This window comes from Aspergillus foveolatus (genome assembly GCF_047715535.1).
Source record: "Aspergillus foveolatus strain CBS 279.81 unplaced genomic scaffold BDW70scaffold_3, whole genome shotgun sequence".
Taxonomy (NCBI): Eukaryota; Fungi; Ascomycota; class Eurotiomycetes; order Eurotiales; family Aspergillaceae; genus Aspergillus; species Aspergillus foveolatus.
In genome coordinates, this window is record NW_027396067.1 from 586,708 (window position 1) to 601,073 (window position 14,366).

General features: G+C 49.7%; 4 protein-coding genes across 4 annotated transcripts; all 4 read left to right on the forward strand.

The window, feature by feature from the left end:
• Window positions 1–87: 87 nt before the first annotated feature.
• On the forward strand, window positions 88–3,712 carry BDW70DRAFT_64268 (Sec23/Sec24 family protein). The gene is made up of 6 exons (XM_073744453.1): window positions 88–1,513; window positions 1,563–1,660; window positions 1,709–2,049; window positions 2,095–2,532; window positions 2,580–2,771; window positions 2,821–3,712. Exons 1-6 carry the CDS (start codon window positions 167–169, stop codon window positions 3,453–3,455), a joined length of 3,051 nt encoding a protein of 1,016 aa, XP_073600258.1. The 5' UTR covers window positions 88–166; the 3' UTR covers window positions 3,456–3,712.
• BDW70DRAFT_64269 (uncharacterized protein) lies at window positions 3,713–4,522 on the forward strand. The gene has a single exon (XM_073744454.1). The coding sequence runs from the start codon at window positions 3,970–3,972 to the stop codon at window positions 4,435–4,437; it is 468 nt and encodes a 155-aa protein (XP_073600259.1). The 5' UTR covers window positions 3,713–3,969; the 3' UTR covers window positions 4,438–4,522.
• BDW70DRAFT_64270 (putative extracellular thaumatin domain protein) lies at window positions 4,523–5,456 on the forward strand. The gene has a single exon (XM_073744455.1). The coding sequence runs from the start codon at window positions 4,608–4,610 to the stop codon at window positions 5,136–5,138; it is 531 nt and encodes a 176-aa protein (XP_073600260.1). The 5' UTR covers window positions 4,523–4,607; the 3' UTR covers window positions 5,139–5,456.
• A 2,602-nt stretch (window positions 5,457–8,058) lies between these two features.
• On the forward strand, window positions 8,059–11,324 carry BDW70DRAFT_168748 (uncharacterized protein; the record flags this gene model as incomplete). Its single annotated transcript, XM_073742542.1, has 8 exons — window positions 8,059–8,331; window positions 8,376–9,075; window positions 9,139–9,342; window positions 9,414–9,646; window positions 9,688–9,905; window positions 9,972–10,137; window positions 10,168–10,944; window positions 11,265–11,324. The coding sequence occupies 8 exons, from the start codon at window positions 8,059–8,061 to the stop codon at window positions 11,322–11,324; spliced, it is 2,631 nt and encodes an 876-aa protein (XP_073600261.1).
• Window positions 11,325–14,366: the final 3,042 nt, after the last annotated feature.

Sequence of the window (14,366 nt, forward strand, 5' to 3'; positions counted from 1 at the left end):
ATCCGGTGATTTGTTTAGGATGGCCTTGAAAGGTGGTCATTTCAGGACAGAACATCCTCTCCTCAATAGCTTTTCTGAGGGCGCTTATTCTCTTCTCAGTAATGGCCCGGTGCTGAGACTCTTTATTTCTAGTGTCTGATTTCTTTTTGTCTCCATCTCTTTTGTTATGGCAGATCAACACTACTATCAGTCCCCCGCCCCGGGAGTCGCTCCTGGTGAAGACCCCTCCGATCCGAATCGAAATCCCCAGCAAACTCCTTATCCAAGCCAATACCCTGCTGGCTATACCCCGGGTCCTCCTCCGCCGCAGCCCGCTGCCTACTATGGACCTGGTACCCCCGGCAATCAGCAATGGCCCGCCTCCGCATACGGATCTCCCCCGCCTGTACCACAGCAACCCGTGCCAGCTTCGTCCCAGTTCGCATACAATACCAGTTCGCAACCGGCTTTGGGATCACCGGCTGACGCGTCAATGGCTGGTTTGACGTCGCAGATGAGTGGGTTGGGTATAATGGGAGAAGGAGCGGCTCGGAGTTCGAAGAAGAAGCACCGCCATGCACACCACAACATTGGGGCAGCACCGGCAGCGCAGCCACTGCCAACGGGTCCAGAAGATGCTCTGCCACAGCCTTCATCCCAGTTTCTAAATACCGGGCTGAACCAGGCCCCTCGCGCTGTATCCCCGGCTCTGAGTGCTTCAGGAGGTATCCCGCAACCAACATTTGGAGCCGCACCTGAAGCAGCTCATGGAACAGTTCCTACTCAAGGGAGGATTGACCCGGAGCAGATTCCTAGTATACCACGATCACGCGATATCCCGGCGCAATACTACTTCAGTCATGTCTATCCTACAATGGAACGCCATTTACCTCCACCCGCGGCAGTTCCCTTTGTGGCTCACGACCAGGGTAACTCGTCTCCGAAATATGCCCGCCTGACTCTAAACAATATTCCCTCCTCCTCCGACTTCCTTTCGTCTACCGGTCTTCCTCTGGGAATGATCCTGCAACCGTTGGCTCGCCTCGACGCTGGGGAACAACCGATTCCCGTACTCGATTTTGGAGATGCGGGCCCTCCTCGGTGCCGCCGTTGCCGGACATATATCAACCCGTTTATGTCATTCCGATCGGGAGGAAACAAGTTTGTTTGCAATATGTGTACTTTCCCTAATGACGTTCCTCCTGAGTACTTCGCTCCGATCGATGTCTCAGGGGCTCGTATTGACCGGATGCAACGCCCGGAGCTCATGCAGGGAACAGTTGAGTTCCTCGTCCCCAAGGATTACTGGAACAAGGAGCCTGTCGGTCTCCGTACGTTGTTCCTGATTGATGTCAGTCAGGAGTCGATCAAGAGGGGGTTCTTGAAGGGCGTGTGCAAGGGTATTATGAAGGCTCTTTACGAAGAAGAACCATCAGAAAACACAGATGAAACTACACCAACGCGCAAGTTACCTGAAGGTTCGAAGATTGGAATTGTCACTTATGACCGGGAAATACAGTTCTACAACCTGAGTGTACGTTCCTATCCCGGATACTACGTGGAAACGCGCTGACAGCGACTAGGCGGAACTTCAACAGGCACAGATGATGGTGATGACGGATCTGCAAGACCCGTTCGTCCCTCTTAGCGACGGACTGTTCGTCGATCCGTACGAGTCAAAGTAAGATGTTTACGTTCCGTTTCGGATTCACCTGCTGACTCTGCAAAGGCATGTTATTACCTCTCTTTTAGACCAAGTCCCAAGTATTTTCTCCCGTGTCAAGGTCCCAGAGACGGCTCTTTTCCCTGCCCTAAGCGCAGCACTCTCCGCTTTACAGGCTACTGGTGGTAAAATCATTGGGGCCATCAGCACGCTACCGACCTGGGGACCTGGGGCTCTAACGCTTCGCGATGATCCCAAGGCGCATGGGACAGATGCGGAAAGGAAGCTGTTCACAACAGACAATACTGCCTGGCGGGAAATCGCAGGCAAATTGGCCGAGGCTGGTGTTGGTGTCGACATGTTTGTAGCGGCCCCTAGCGGGACATATATGGACGTTGCAACTATTGGTATGTCCTACTTTTGCTTGTCGATGAGTGTGCTAACCTCCGTAGGCCACGTGCCTGAAGTAACGGGCGGTGAAACGTTCTTCTATCCCAACTTCCACGCGCCTAGGGATATTCGGAAACTTTCTGAAGAAGTGGCGCATGCCGTTACGCGAGAAAAGGGTTATCAGGCATTGATGAAAGTCCGTTGTTCCAACGGGTTGCAGGTTTCGGCGTATCACGGAAATTTTGTGCAGCACACATTCGGCGCGGATCTCGAAATCGGCGCAATTGATGCCGACAAAGCGATTGCAGTTCTTTTCAGCTATGACGGCAAGCTTGACGCGAAGCTGGATGCACACTTCCAAGCTGCGCTACTTTATACGTCGGCGAACGGGCAGCGTCGGGTACGTTGTATCAACATAGTGGCGGCGGTCAACGATGGCGGACTGGAGACGATGAAGTTTATCGATCAGGATGCCGTCGTGAGCATAATCGCTAAAGAAGGTATGCTTTATCTCTTGTTATATGGAGCTCGTAGCTGACAGGAGTAGCCGCTGCCAAGACGCTGGACAAGAACCTCAAGGATATCCGCGCGAGCATTACAGAGAAGGCTGTGGATATCTTTAGCGGATACCGTAAGGTGTTTTCTGGTTCGCACCCTCCTGGCCAGCTTGTATTACCGGAGAATCTCAAAGAGTTCTCCATGTTCATCCTAGGCCTGATCAAGTCACGGGCCTTCAAAGGTAAAGTTCAATAATGAATCGAGAGAGCTTTGACTAACTTCTTGTACAGGCGGCCAGGAATCATCAGACCGGCGGATCCACGACATCCGGATGCTACGGTCAATAGGCTGTACTGAATTATCACTGTACCTGTACCCAAGAATCATTCCCATCCATAACATGCAGCCAGAGGACGGATTCCCGGATGAGCAAGGGCAGCTACAAGTTCCGCCTTCCCTCCGGGCTAGTTTCTCCAAGATCGAAGAAGGCGGAGCATATTTGGTCGACGACGGGCAACAGTGTCTTCTATGGATTCACGCACAAGTATCTCCTAACCTTTTGGAGGACCTCTTCGGCCCCGGGCAGACATCTTTGCAAGAGCTCAGCCCGCAAACTTCGTCCATTCCAGTGCTGGAGACACATCTCAATGCGCAGGTCCGCAATCTACTTCAATACTTCTCTACCATCCGAGGGTCCAAGGCGGTCACAATCCAGCTCGCCAGGCAAGGGCTTGACGGCGCCGAGTATGAATTTGCGCGGTTGCTAGTAGAAGACCGCAACAACGAAGCGCAGAGTTACGTTGACTGGCTAGTGCACATTCATCGGCAAATAAACATGGAGCTTGCCGGGCGCCGGAAACGTGAGGAAGCCGCTACAGAGGGATCACTGGCCGGTCTGACAGGGCTACGAGCGCCCTATTGGTAAAGAGCTATTCCAAATCTAATTTTTTCTGTTTCGATTCCTGTCTTTCTTTTGTATCTCTGGGTCTCTTGAGAGCGTATCAATATACCACAGTTGGTTCAGGTCACCGCACCTTGCCCCATTAACCATTGTCAGACAAGTCCACTTCCACGGCCTAGAACGTCTAGAACAATCCCAAGGCCCCGGCCCGATAGAGTACAAGCCAGGAACAGGCGATCATAGGCGCCGCCCCCGCGCCCCGCGCCGGATCTGGAAGGTACCGTCGGATTGGAATCCGGCTTGCTGTCCTGGCCCACCCTGAAGAGCGGTTGACAAGGAGGAGGCCAATCTTTCGGCTGCATTGGGGTGTTTTAAGACCGATAACCTTGGCCTCCATTCGTGGAACAGAGTCGTTTCGGGGACCGTCGCCGACATGGAACCAGGGTCCAGGACGCGTGGCTGAAATCGGCAGACAAATCGGTTGTGGCTTCGGCATTAGTACAATTCTTTGACCGTTCTTTTGTTCTTCCTTGGAACCATGGTTGTAGCCAACTTTGCGTTTGCCAGACCCAGGCTTCTCGCGTGGATGGACGGCGGATTGCCACGCACAAAGACTGAGCGTAGGTGGTTTCTCCATGAGCATTCAGGTACTCCCAGGTCTTTCCACTATCAGCTCATTCCTACCGCCACGGCCGCCTTAGCGATCTCCAGCCGGAGAAAGACTGAGGCCCCGATTCGACGGTCTCCGCTACCACACATCGACATAGTGGGTCGTGCCCTACTCCATATGTATCATCGTGGCGTCAAACGTCAGGTACCTGCCAGGGGCTCTACGCAAGACTCACGTCGGCATGGTCAGGGTCTGGATCCATGTGGAGTTCTTTTCCTCTTCCTTTTGCAGCCCAGTTTGCCATCGAAATGCCGCACATCTCGGCGGAACGGTGGAGAAAGACCCTATGTCAGGCTGGGTTTCTCAGGTATAAAGAGGGCTGAGAACCCGGCCTAGTTTCGTTCCCTCTGCATCAACTTTCTCTAAATCAGTTTCGTCTTTCAGTCAGTCTTTTGACAGTCATTCTCTTGTCTTCGGACACATTACATTCTCTTGAGTACATACTCAACCCACCACATTCTCTTTTTTTCAAGACTTCGTTCTTGTACTTGTCAGTCTCTTTCAAGATGATGTTCACCAAGGCTCTCGTTGCTGCTACTCTGGCCACCCTCACCGCGGCTCTCCCTCAGCCCACCGTTGTCCGTCGTGAGGGTGGCGGTGCCGGCGTCACCATTGTCAACAACATGGACACCGACGTCTACGCGTGGTCCGTTACGGACGGTGTTAGCAACATGCACACGCTCAGCTCTGGAGGCGGCTCGTACACCGAGAATTTCCAGTCCAACCCCAACGGCGGCGGTGTCTCGATCAAGCTGTCCACCCACCAGGACCAGACCGATGTCCTGCAGTTCGAGTACACCAAGTCCGGAGAGACTATCTTCTGGGACATGTCTTGCATTGACATGGACCGTGCCGCTTCCACCTTCACCAAGAACGGCTTCGATGTGTCTCCCAGCCAGACCACCGTTGACTGCCCCGCCGTCAACTGTCACGCAGGAGACACCTCTTGCGCTGAGGCCTACCTCCAGCCCAAGGACGACCACGCTACCCACGGCTGCCCCATCGACACCAGCTTCACCCTGAGTCTCGGCGCGTAAGCTTAACCCATGACGGGGGGCTGGGCTTTTCACTTCTTACGCTCTTTTGCGCAACTTTTCATGACACGCACGCTCGTTTTTATTTTGGCTTTCTTCATGATACTCCGCCACGGTTTACGCTTTACGCTTCGATGGGTTAGGATGGGGTTAAGGATAACGACATGGTTTGGGTTCTGGTTTTGGGTAACGGCAAAAGTCTTGCGCGTGACGCATTTGAAATAGATTGTTCATGTTCATAGATCGCTTGTCTTTTTTCGCGGGTTGGGTATTCACTCCTCGCTGCAATTAAAATATGCATATATCTACTTCACATGGAGACCACGATTCATGTATAGACTACTATAGACCTTATAGACCTTTGAGTTTTATTTCTCGCACTACTCATCCAAGAGTATTTCTACAGCTTCCCCCATCAGTTACACTCTCTGTCCTCGATCGTTTCCCTTCCCTTGCCACTTACCTCCCACCTCCCAAATCAGTCTATCGTTGTTCCCTTGTTAACTTTAGCTCTCTCCTACTTTGCTCCCTAATATACGTCCAATTTGTGAAATCATTAACTCATCCTCCCATTCCGCATTCATACATCACCCATAATTCCACACTCTCACAATCGTCCTTGCCACCTTTTCCCAAATTTTTGAATAGAACCTAATCTAATCGAATGCCAAGTTTTGATGCGCAGAGAGAGGAAGAATGCCTTGCATTTCTTGTGCTCCCACAGACGCTCACGCGACCCTTTACACCGAGGACAAAATGGAAGCAACGTGGGCGCCGAAAGCTTACTTCTAATTTACTCTATTCCTCATAATTCAAAATCAATGAACTAGCCTCACCTATATTAGGCCATGTGGCATTATACATCATCTTTTGCAACTTGATTCATTCGTGCAGAGAAGCCGGGTGTCAGCAGCCGATTGTGCACAATGGCGCACAAACCACCATCATCCTCGCCCTGCTTTACCTCGGCCTCCAGACATACCCAGCGTACCGTAGCAGTGACGTCTACCTAAAAATTCGAGTTCCGTTCCAAGGTCGGATGGCGTGGACAATGTGGGCTTTGTCTCGGTTGTGGACTCTTCTCGCCAGCCATGTGGGGATGCTGTCATACAATGAGATCGATGGATTTTCCACTGTATGGAGTCAGCGGAGCGAATAGTAATGCATTGTGTGAAAGAAGGTTATGTAAGGTACAAGGTTTAGAGTTTGATTGGCCGTGATATACAGGCGGAGTCTAACTTTAATTTGATGTACATTGATTGGCCACTCAGTCAGTGCTCTGGGTCGTAAGCCAATCATGGATGCCTGGTATGAGCATATTCCTTCTCCACTGCAGTGAGTTCAGTTCTCAAGCTGTGGTAAGACACCATGAGAGAAACCGGAGCAGGATGGGGGACAACTGGAAGTGGGTGAATATCCGGGAGAGTGAAGCGCAAAGCTGACGTGGTTCTTACTTGCCTTGGCTTTTCGGTCTGTTGGTTCTTCCAAGCTGTAAGAGTCTTCGAGCTCGCCTCTTCGTCCTGTCTTTCTCTTCACGGAAGGATGTCGTATGCATGGCCAATTCCGTGGCGTTCAGGCGGCGGTGGTCGAGCTTGCACTTTATTCATTATTCATCTTGATTATTGATTATTGAAATTTGTCATTGACCTTTTTGTTACCCCGCCACTAACTTGCTTGTGCTTTTATTTCCCGTTCCGGGGCGGCTGTCCACTCTCGCCTCGTCGACCGAACTTGCTCTTCGTCTCTGTTCGGCAGGAGGCAGGATATCGCTGCTCATGAACACTGCTTGTACTTGGAGCTCTGAATCAAGTGATTCGCCCAGTTACTTTCTACCCTATTCTAAATATTGTGGAACAGCCATTGCAATGTCCAACACCATATATACCGGGCCATACGGCCCACTTCCCTCTCCAACGGGCTTCAGCGATAGGCCACAGAAGCATGGTTATCGCTATTCCTGCTCGGTTACCGATGGCCATACCAGTGAGACAGTGTTCGCTTCGTCCAGGGTTATAATCTGTGGCAATCTCCTGAAGATGCGGGTCATTAACGCTAATGTGCATGGTTGCCCGTTTGGGGTCTCTATTCAATGCCTTGACCAATCGCCCTGTCCACCCGAAATCTCAAGTAAATTTCTCGAGCAACCAAACAAACGGTGCTAATACATATATGATCAGTGGATAGACAATATCGATTGCGAACAAGGACGCTTTCTGTGATTCCAGTAACTTCAGCTGCCCTACCATGCGTATTTTTTCCTTATGGCACATGGTCGCCTGGCTGAGTCTAGCTTCTGTGGACTATCGTTACTAGCCGCCGATTTCGGTCATGTGACCAATGTCTGCAACGAAATTATTGAAGGCCCTAATCTCATATCTACAGTCTGTATAGAGATTTTATAGCTATTATGATAATTCTTCTGGTCGTCAGGAGATATGCTGATCTCTCCATAATAAATGGAGGTATGGAAGGTCGACCGAGGTGCTGTATGCTTAATTAGTAAGGAGAGATCTCCAGTTGACAGCTTCCCTCCCAGAGGCTTTTCTGCAAACACGTCGTCAATAGTGAAGGCATATACTACCTTTACCCATTATCTGATTGCAGCGGGAAGGCACGATTCGTTCTCCATGCCAGTCAAGCTTGAAGTTATAGAGATTTTCCTTCTCCCCACTCATGCCGTCTCAAGAAGCCTATTACCTGAATGATGAAAGAAGACGATGCGATGAGAGTTTCTGCGCCTATTGAGCGGCTATTGTAGCCCTGTGATTGGTGAGTGGAGGCATGAGGCTGCGAACGTAAAAGCCGCCTCTTCAATCTCTGCATTCCCTCAATCTTTAGGCGTCGTTGTCGGGAAGCTGGCACAGCAGGTCTGCTTAAGACTCTTTCCTGAACCGTGCAATGACTTGCGCTGCTATTAGCTAAAATGCGGCCGGGAAGCCGCAATGACTTTACAGTCGCGATTATCTGCGGCCTTCCTCTAAATGCTGACGCCGTCGAAGCCCTTTTCGATGAAACCTACGATCGGTTGGGAAAACATTATGGCAAACAACCAGGTGATGCGAATGCATATATGAATGGGAGAATCGGCAAGCATAACGAGGTCTTGTGCTACTTGGCAGGAATGGGCAAGGGAAGTGCAGCAAGTGTCGCCTCCAGTCTACAAGTCAGCTACACGGGCGTCGAGCTGGCTTTAGTAGTTGGTATCTGTGAGCGGCACCAGCACCACCGAAATATCAAGAGATATTCCTTGGCGACGTTATCATCAGTGATTCTGTAATCAGTTATGACTTCGGCAGACAATACCCTGGAGGCTTTCAGCGGAAGACTGGTATCGAGAACACACTGGGCGGGCCGCATCGAGCAATTCGGGCTCTTTTGAACGGCCTTCGTGCCGAGAATGCCCGCAGTGAACTTCGGACTCAGATGCAACAATATCTTCACAGACTTCAACAAACAGGGACCAAGTGGCATCGTCCAAGGCTAGATGATATACTTTTCAAAGCCTCTTATGCCCATAAGCATTCTGCTCCTGCTCATCCTGCTACTTGCTCTTGTTTTCAAAGTGACTTATCTGATCAAATTTGTGAGGAGGCATTAGCGACGGACTGTGACAACCTTAATTGTGACAAAAGTCAACAAATCCGGCATCGAAGGCTCTTAGATGCCACCGAGAGCTCTATATATATAGGACCAGTTGCTTCGGCAGACACTGTCATGAAGTCTGGACAGCATCGTGATGAAATTGCCAGAAAAGAGAAGGTAATTGGCTTTGAGATGGAGGGAGCAGGGATGTTGGATAATATTTCATGTATCATTATCAAGGGTGTGTGTGACTATGCCGACAGTCACAAGAGCAAATACTGGCAAGCATATGCAGTTGCTGCCGGAGCCTCGGCGGCAAAGGCCTTCTTGGAGTACTGGATGCCTGCCAATTGGAAAGGTTAGTGAAGTATCTGATAGAAGTAGGAGTCTTGTGATGCTGAGTGCTTATAAATCTGGACAGGTGAGAGCAGAGATCGTCACCTCATGGTCCCCTTTGCAGGAAATCCGCAATTTGTTGACCGTCAGGAAGAAATTCAGAAGATAGAGAACCTAATCTCTATGCCAAACGGACCAAGAAAGGTCGCCATAACCGGATTGGGAGGCATAGGGAAGACTCAGATTGCGCTGGAGCTAGCTTACCGCATGCGAGAAAGAGAGCCTGATTGTTCATTTTTTGGATCCCGTGCACCAACTACGAGGCTGTTGAGCAGGCTTGTATGAACATGGCACAAATAGTAGGGATCAAAAATGTGCAGCCAGCAGAGGTCAAAGAATGTCTCAAGACCTACTTCAGCCAAACATACAACAAATGGATTCTGATTTTCGACAACGCAGATCAAATGGATATGTGGACTAAGGGCAACCCTACAGCACCACCACTCAAGAACATTATTCCCTGGGGTGAAAATGGCCATATACTCTTTACATCCCGGAACCATAAGCTTGCAGTGGAACTGGCATCGCCAAATGTACTCTCTATCTCTGATGTGGATAAAAAACTGCCGAAGAGATGTTCTGGAAACTATTGATTCAAAAGGACTTACTACAAGACAATCTTATAACAAGCGCACTCCTCGAACAGCTTGCTTTTCTCCCTGTGGCGATCAGTCAAGCCGCGGCTTATATTAATCAAAATACCATTTCTTTAGCAAATTATATGTCATTGTTGGCTGAACAGGAGAGGGGCATAATAGAACTGCTCAGCGAGGAGTTTGAGGATGATGGACGGTAAGCATTAGGTCTTCTAAAAGCATATTCTTTTGTCAGAACACAGGTTGATGATAATATTCTTAGTCTTCATCGACTTGTGCACCTTGCTACTCGAAATTGGCTAAGGAAAAGAGTGACCCTTGACAGTTGGGTAGAGAGAGTCGCCGGCCAGTTGGACAAGGTTATTCCGAATGAGAACCATGAAAATCGGCAAGTGTGGAGGGACTATCTACCTCATGCACTATATCTGGTGGACAGTGCAGAACTCCAGGCTTACCAGAATAAACACGATGATCTTCTTACAAAGATAGGAAGATGCCTGGAAAGTGATGGAAGATATGCTGAGGCAGAAAGACTTCTGCTAAATGTCTTGAGAATCCGGGAGAGAGCTTGTGGACCAGAGCACCCTGACAGCCTTGCCAGTATCAGCGATCTTTGTTCAGTACTTGTGCGCCAGGGCAAATATCAGACAGCAGAAGCCATGCATCGGCAGGCACTTGAAGGTCACAAGGTGTTTGGTCCTGAGCATCCTAATACTTTTGCCAGTCTTAGCAGGCTTGGCTTAGTGCTTGCATGCCAGCGCAAATATGAGGAGGCAGAGGCCATGTGCCAACGGGTACTTGAAGGTTGTAAGAAGGTGCTTGGTCCAGAGCATCGTGATACTTTGACCAGTATCAGCAACATTGGCTTAGTGCTTGCACGCCAGGGTAGATATGAGGAGGCAGAGGCCATGTACCGAGAGGCACTCCAGATTTATAGGAAAGTGCTTGGTTCTGAGCATCCTGATACCCTTACCAGTCTCAGCAACCTTGGCTCAGTACTTGATGACCAGGGTAAATATGAGGAGGCAGAGGCCATGCATCAGCAGGCACTTCAGGGTTATAGGAAGGTGCTTGGTTCTGAGCATCCTAATACTCTCACAAGCATGCACCACCTTGCCTTTACTTTGAGACAATTAGGCAAGCTCTCAGAAGCCTTGACTCTTATCAAGAAATGTGCAGACCTCCGCCACAAAGTTCTAGGCTCAGATCACCCGCACACTGTATCTTCATTCAATGTCCTTCGGGACTGGGAAACCATAGCGAATCAGCTCTCACCGAGTCAGAACCAAGAAGCTTCAGCAGCCACTCTTCCTACCCTAATGCATGTGCACATTTATGCTGGTGATTGTATTGCATCAAATTCAAAATCTGCTGGCCGTAAACGGCGAGCCTCCATGATTGCGTCTGAAGAGGAACCGGAATTATAATCTTGTCGTCAGTCTGAATTGAACAATAACTTATGATTCAAACCTGACTGAATGCGTCATTGTTGCTATCGTTGTACACTTCTTGATACTCTTCCTGCCTTGTAATGAACATAATATATTCTCTTTAGTCGCAAACCAGTACAACATTCTTTGGCCATGTACTTCTGGAGCACACATTGCATATATAAGGGTGTTAAGGGTATTCAGGATTTGAAATATAAACAACAAGCGCTTTTGAGTTAGCAGAGAGGATTGTTCCGGGCACGCGTACCCTGATTTTCGAGCTGTTTGACGAGAGGACGGTAACTGCGCCTCAGAAGTTGTCTACTATGCATTGCAAAGGTCAGCGGCATATGCAGCTTTCCCTCTCAAGGTAGTCCATTTCAATCGATTGTTTCTGTGCTCTAGCCCTTCTGTTCCTTCATCCGCTTCCTCCTCTGCTGCGCATTCTCTTTCCCACTTCAATAAAACTGTGAAGCATAGTATCTGCCTGGGGAGCTGTAATCCTGAGCTCCTCCCCTTTATTGATACCCAGAGCCAAAGCCATTCCAGCTGAATCAACATCATTCTATTGGCCTCGCCATATCCTTTACAGAAGCATCCTTATGCCAACCTATTGCCTCGCCGCACTGGGATGTAGATGGGAATACAGGAAGAATACTGAGATGGTGAGGTTAAGGACGGCCGAGCGCGTGTTGATCGGATCTATTAGGAAAGTAGAAGATACTTCGATTGTGTATAGGAGTGTCGTACCTCTACCTATCTCATTTAACCTCGAGACTGCTGGGGAGGGAATGGTATCTGACGAAGACAGTTGATGAGTCCCTTCGTGGAGTTTTTATTGCTCGTTGCCCCCAGGGGCGTCAGCCGGATTACATTTCCATCTTTCTGGGACAGCTGGTGCATGATCTTCCAGGGTGGCGTGCTGCTTTATAGATTATGAGGGCACTTTTGGAGAAGCTGCGGATGGGATATAGAAAGGTTAGTCTACTACCTTGTATGCCAGAATTCAGCTAATGTTATCGAGGCTAAGCTGGGACCGTCTCTTGGTATTATTGCATAAAAATAATATCGAAATTCTCCTCTGAGGGGAATTGACCCAGAAGTCTCAGCTCCTAGTACACAATATTCGCATATGCACCTTGCCCGTACTGTTCCATGTCCCTAGAGCTTCAGTCAACACCGCATCTATGGTGCAAATGATGATCGGTATGCAGGTGTCAATCTCTAACCAGATCACACGCCGACACATGGCCAACAACCGCAGTAACTCATGGAAATGGTCTTGAAAGACTTCAATTCACTTCTACTCACCACGGGAGCGCACAGGCGCGAATTCAGATGAACTAATTGCCTACCTACCTAATCCCCTCCGAAGGTACGCAATAAATCCCTAAAAATAAGGACCCCGGTCTAGCCTGTCGACCTATTGCGCCAACAGAATGGAAAGCACGGCCTCGTCGATCTTGCGCTCAGCAGAAATGGAAGTAGTCAAGACTGCTGTCTTCGCAGGCAGCTTGCAACCCGAAACAACACCCCTCGGACCAGCCTCCAAGCTCCCAAAATTGAGACATTATCCCGGGGGATTCAGGACAAGAGGATCAACGTCAATGAAAACCGAGCCCGGAGCCCTTGGCTAGCGTGTGCCAAGAGTAGTACATACTTTCATAAAGCCTGGTAATACAGTATACAGCAGTGCAGGAGTAGAAGGGATTGGGTGATCAATGGTGGACCCAAATGGCTGGGCCTGGGTACAGGTACAATGGGATTGATACATAGTAAGAGAGCCGCCGCAATAGTGTATCCTGTGCATGTGCTGTGTCCCACCGCGATGGTAAGTCCGTCCATTAGACCTCGGAGTTGAAATCCGATTCAGAGGTGTTGATAACCTGGCTTGAGTTGGCCAGCCAGGACTATCGATTCCGAATAAATGGGTTTATAGATGTGTGAATGGGTGTGTATGGACGGATGTGATGGATGGATGTGATAAATGGGTGTTGGAATTGCCTATATTGTCGGCGTGCATTAGGGTTCCAATGGCTCGTGCAACTTGGGCTTGACTATTGAAGCTAAGGTTGAGGCTGACAAAATGCCAGTCTGTCCTGATGGACGGGATCACGCTCAGCTCAGAGCCGAACTCGCGGTGCAGGCGAGACTTATTCGGACATCAAAGAGCAAGGGACCGGGCGATAGGGGATCCCCAGAGTACAAGACTGCTGCAGTCTGATTGATAGCTGTATGCAGGCTTATCATCTTATCAGGTTTGCATGATAAGGAGTGAGGGGATGATAGGGTGTCATTTGTGCGAGGAGATGCTGTTGCGTATATATTTCGATGCACTTCGCGCAGTCTTTATCTAGAGGGTATCTTACCCTTCTGATATAACCACCATTTAATTGACCATGCAGTGTGTTTCTGTCCGATAAGTGAATAAGCGCCGTTTACAACAAGGACGGGTCCCGTCCTTCTAAGAACGATCTGCCAGAGTGTTTCGTCCTGTGCCTCGCGGCAAAGAATAGTATAATGATTACCGCGATAACTGCACGAGTTGAAGACAGGACGGTAGACAATCTAGCTGACCCCTGAATCCTCAACCCAGCGTTTGGGATTTGATTGATATTGGACCCCTCGATGACGCCTGTATCTCCGCGGAGTGCCGATCGGGCAGCAATACGAAGACTCGGGCTTTGCTAGGCTCTCTGAGAAGCCAAAGTTGGTGGCGGCGGCGGACCGATGAAGCTCGACGTCGCAGTCCATAGAAGGTCCCCGAGAATCCTCGAGGGAAGCGATCATCTGAGCCTGAATAATGAGGTCAATGAGATCGCGAGCTTGATTTCCTCATTCCCAGAACTGCAAAAACCGTTGATCACCATCGGTAGGAACTATCGACAGTCCCCGTTTGAGGCGAAATGCAACGATAGCTTCGCAAAGGGACGAGCGGCATAGATTTATCGTCCATGAACCTGGGGAGTAAGAATATCGTCAGCTGTATCCGCCCCCCAGCGCGAGTCGCAGGTACCGAACCCACCTTCAGTCCCACGAAACGCTCAGTACTCCAGTCAAAAGAGGACCTCATGAGCACCCCACGCGCGGGAATTTCGCCATCGCAGATGCAATAGTCTCTCAGCCTCCGAAGCTTGTCCCTGACGTGCTGACCCAGAGCACCGGGTCTGGTTCCTGACTATCGCTCGCATTGAGATGATCTTGTCACACATAAACATAGAGTCAAA

Bases quoted from the DNA above. Each gene is read 5' to 3' on its own strand.
- BDW70DRAFT_64268 (XM_073744453.1), top strand. From the start codon at position 167: ATGGCAGATCAACACTACTATCAGTCCCCCGCCCCGGGAGTCGCTCCT. The intron at 1,514-1,562 runs GTACGTTCCTAT...GACAGCGACTAG, and splicing joins TACAGTTCTACAACCTGAGT to GCGGAACTTCAACAGGCACA. The intron at 2,533-2,579 runs GTATGCTTTATC...TGACAGGAGTAG, and splicing joins GAGCATAATCGCTAAAGAAG to CCGCTGCCAAGACGCTGGAC.
- BDW70DRAFT_64269 (XM_073744454.1), top strand. From the start codon at position 3,970: ATGGTTGTAGCCAACTTTGCGTTTGCCAGACCCAGGCTTCTCGCGTGG.
- BDW70DRAFT_64270 (XM_073744455.1), top strand. From the start codon at position 4,608: ATGATGTTCACCAAGGCTCTCGTTGCTGCTACTCTGGCCACCCTCACC.